Source organism: Bidens hawaiensis, unplaced genomic scaffold (genome assembly GCF_021521415.1).
Source record: "Bidens hawaiensis isolate Kalapana, Puna unplaced genomic scaffold, B.hawaiensis_p1.1 tig00036831_1, whole genome shotgun sequence".
Lineage (NCBI taxonomy): Eukaryota > Viridiplantae > Streptophyta > Magnoliopsida > Asterales > Asteraceae > Bidens > Bidens hawaiensis.
The window spans coordinates 153,493-155,278 of NW_027505445.1; the positions used below are offsets into that span (position 1 = coordinate 153,493).

General features: G+C 33.8%; 1 protein-coding gene across 1 annotated transcript; it reads right to left on the reverse strand.

The window, feature by feature from the left end:
• Positions 1-976: 976 nt before the first annotated feature.
• Positions 977-1,579, reverse strand: LOC143613226 (uncharacterized). Its single transcript, XM_077086994.1, has one exon. The coding sequence runs from the start codon at positions 1,577-1,579 to the stop codon at positions 977-979; it is 603 nt and encodes a 200-aa protein (XP_076943109.1).
• Between the last annotated feature and the right edge of the window lie 207 nt (positions 1,580-1,786).

The window sequence follows — 1,786 nt, forward strand, 5'->3', positions numbered from 1 at the left end:
TATACCATATAGTAAAGCTAATTAAAGTATTTCTGTCATTTTTATAAATTATTAAAAGCTAGGCTCGTTCAATACCAGTTTTAAATAGAATGGTGAGAACCGTATATTATTTGTATAAATGCTTAAAAAGGATTATGTAATCAAGATCTTTCATGATCCACAATAAATAAAATGTAACTAGTCTACTTAAATATCAATTATCAGTAAAGCATGCATGACTAACATGATCCACTAAAAATTAGTATGAAATGTAACTAATTTTAACACATTTACGGACAAAAATGTTTGTTTGACTTTAATATTAGAATTTAGCGATCTTTGACATATAAAACTCAAATACAATTGTTGCTTTGCGTTGAAATCAGATGCTAGTAAAAACATGAGAGCCGCCGCAACACCGATTTGTTTCAATTCATTTTCAAGATCAAACGACATCACCATGTCATCTGGCGTAAGTTTCAGATCTAGCCACTTTTGCTTTAATACTTGATAGTGTTGACTTTTTTTATTGTTTCATTTTTAACAGCCATTAAATATATATTCTTATACATTGAAATAAAAGACGAATGAGCAATAAGTTGTGACACTAATCCCTCTTGAATTGAAATTGTGTCTTGACAACCAACACGTGTTTATTAATTTCTTTTACAGTTTATACTTTTGGTTTTCTCGCGCCTGACTTATGAGACTGTGGAGCTACTTAGCCGAGTCTAACGAATTATGCATTGTAATGCTTTGACTTCAAGATCAATTACTTAGTTTATAACATACTTGATTTTGCAATATTCCAAAACAGGTTAGCGACACAACTGGTCAATTTTTCAACTTTTTTTTTCTATGTATACATATTTGATGTTGACCGGTATAGATTTTCAGAGAGTGCAACAACATTAATGTAAACAAACAGATGCAATACAAAAAACTGTCTTGAAACAAGATGAAAAAAAAACCAAAAAAATTATAAAACTACATAAAGCTAGAAGTTTGTAGGGCTAAGAAGCACCGAAGAACACCATGATAATGAAGATGGTGACAAACTCATGAACCCTAACGGACTCATGACCGCAACACCGGATTGATCATAAGACCGTGGAGCAGGTGATAAAGTTAACCCTAGGGGACTCAAACTTTCAAAATAGTCCATCACAGGTGAACTTGAAATTAAACTATTGGTATTAAGTGTTTCATTCAATAATTTAGAAAAATCCGGGGACAAAGTGATCGTTGATGACAGTTGTGGTGGTTTGCAAAATACCGTTGGTTTTGGTATTGTGGACAGGATAGGAGGCGGTGGAGCGACGTCTTTCAAGCGGCGTATAGGCGGAGATTGAAACTCCGGGGTACAGGTACTAGTGAGCATACGAACGACTTGTTTGAAATTGGAAGAGCTGACTTTGTAAACTTTAGCTGGTGTGGGTGGCAATGGGGCGATGAACTGCTTTGTGATAGGTTTCAGGGTTTGTTTGCGGACCGAATGGAGAGAATCAGTGTACGATGGTCGGCTCGATTTTACTGTTTTTGGTGGATGGTTGTTTGATGAAGAAGAAGATGATGATGATGAGTATGTAATTTGATCCATTTTATGTTTTAGTTAGTGTTTTTGTGTTCTGTTTTTTGGTGTGTGTATATATAGATAGATATAGAGAGAGATGTATATATAGAATGTCCCATGCCAATTCAATTATTGATGTTCAACGTTTATTTTGAATACTTAATTATCTTGACTGAGTTTCGATTGTGTTCAAGACAATCCAACAAAATAATATTTGTAGATTCAGTTAAAATA

Bases quoted from the DNA above. Each gene is read 5' to 3' on its own strand.
- LOC143613226 (XM_077086994.1), bottom strand. From the start codon at position 1,579: ATGGATCAAATTACATACTCATCATCATCATCTTCTTCTTCATCAAAC.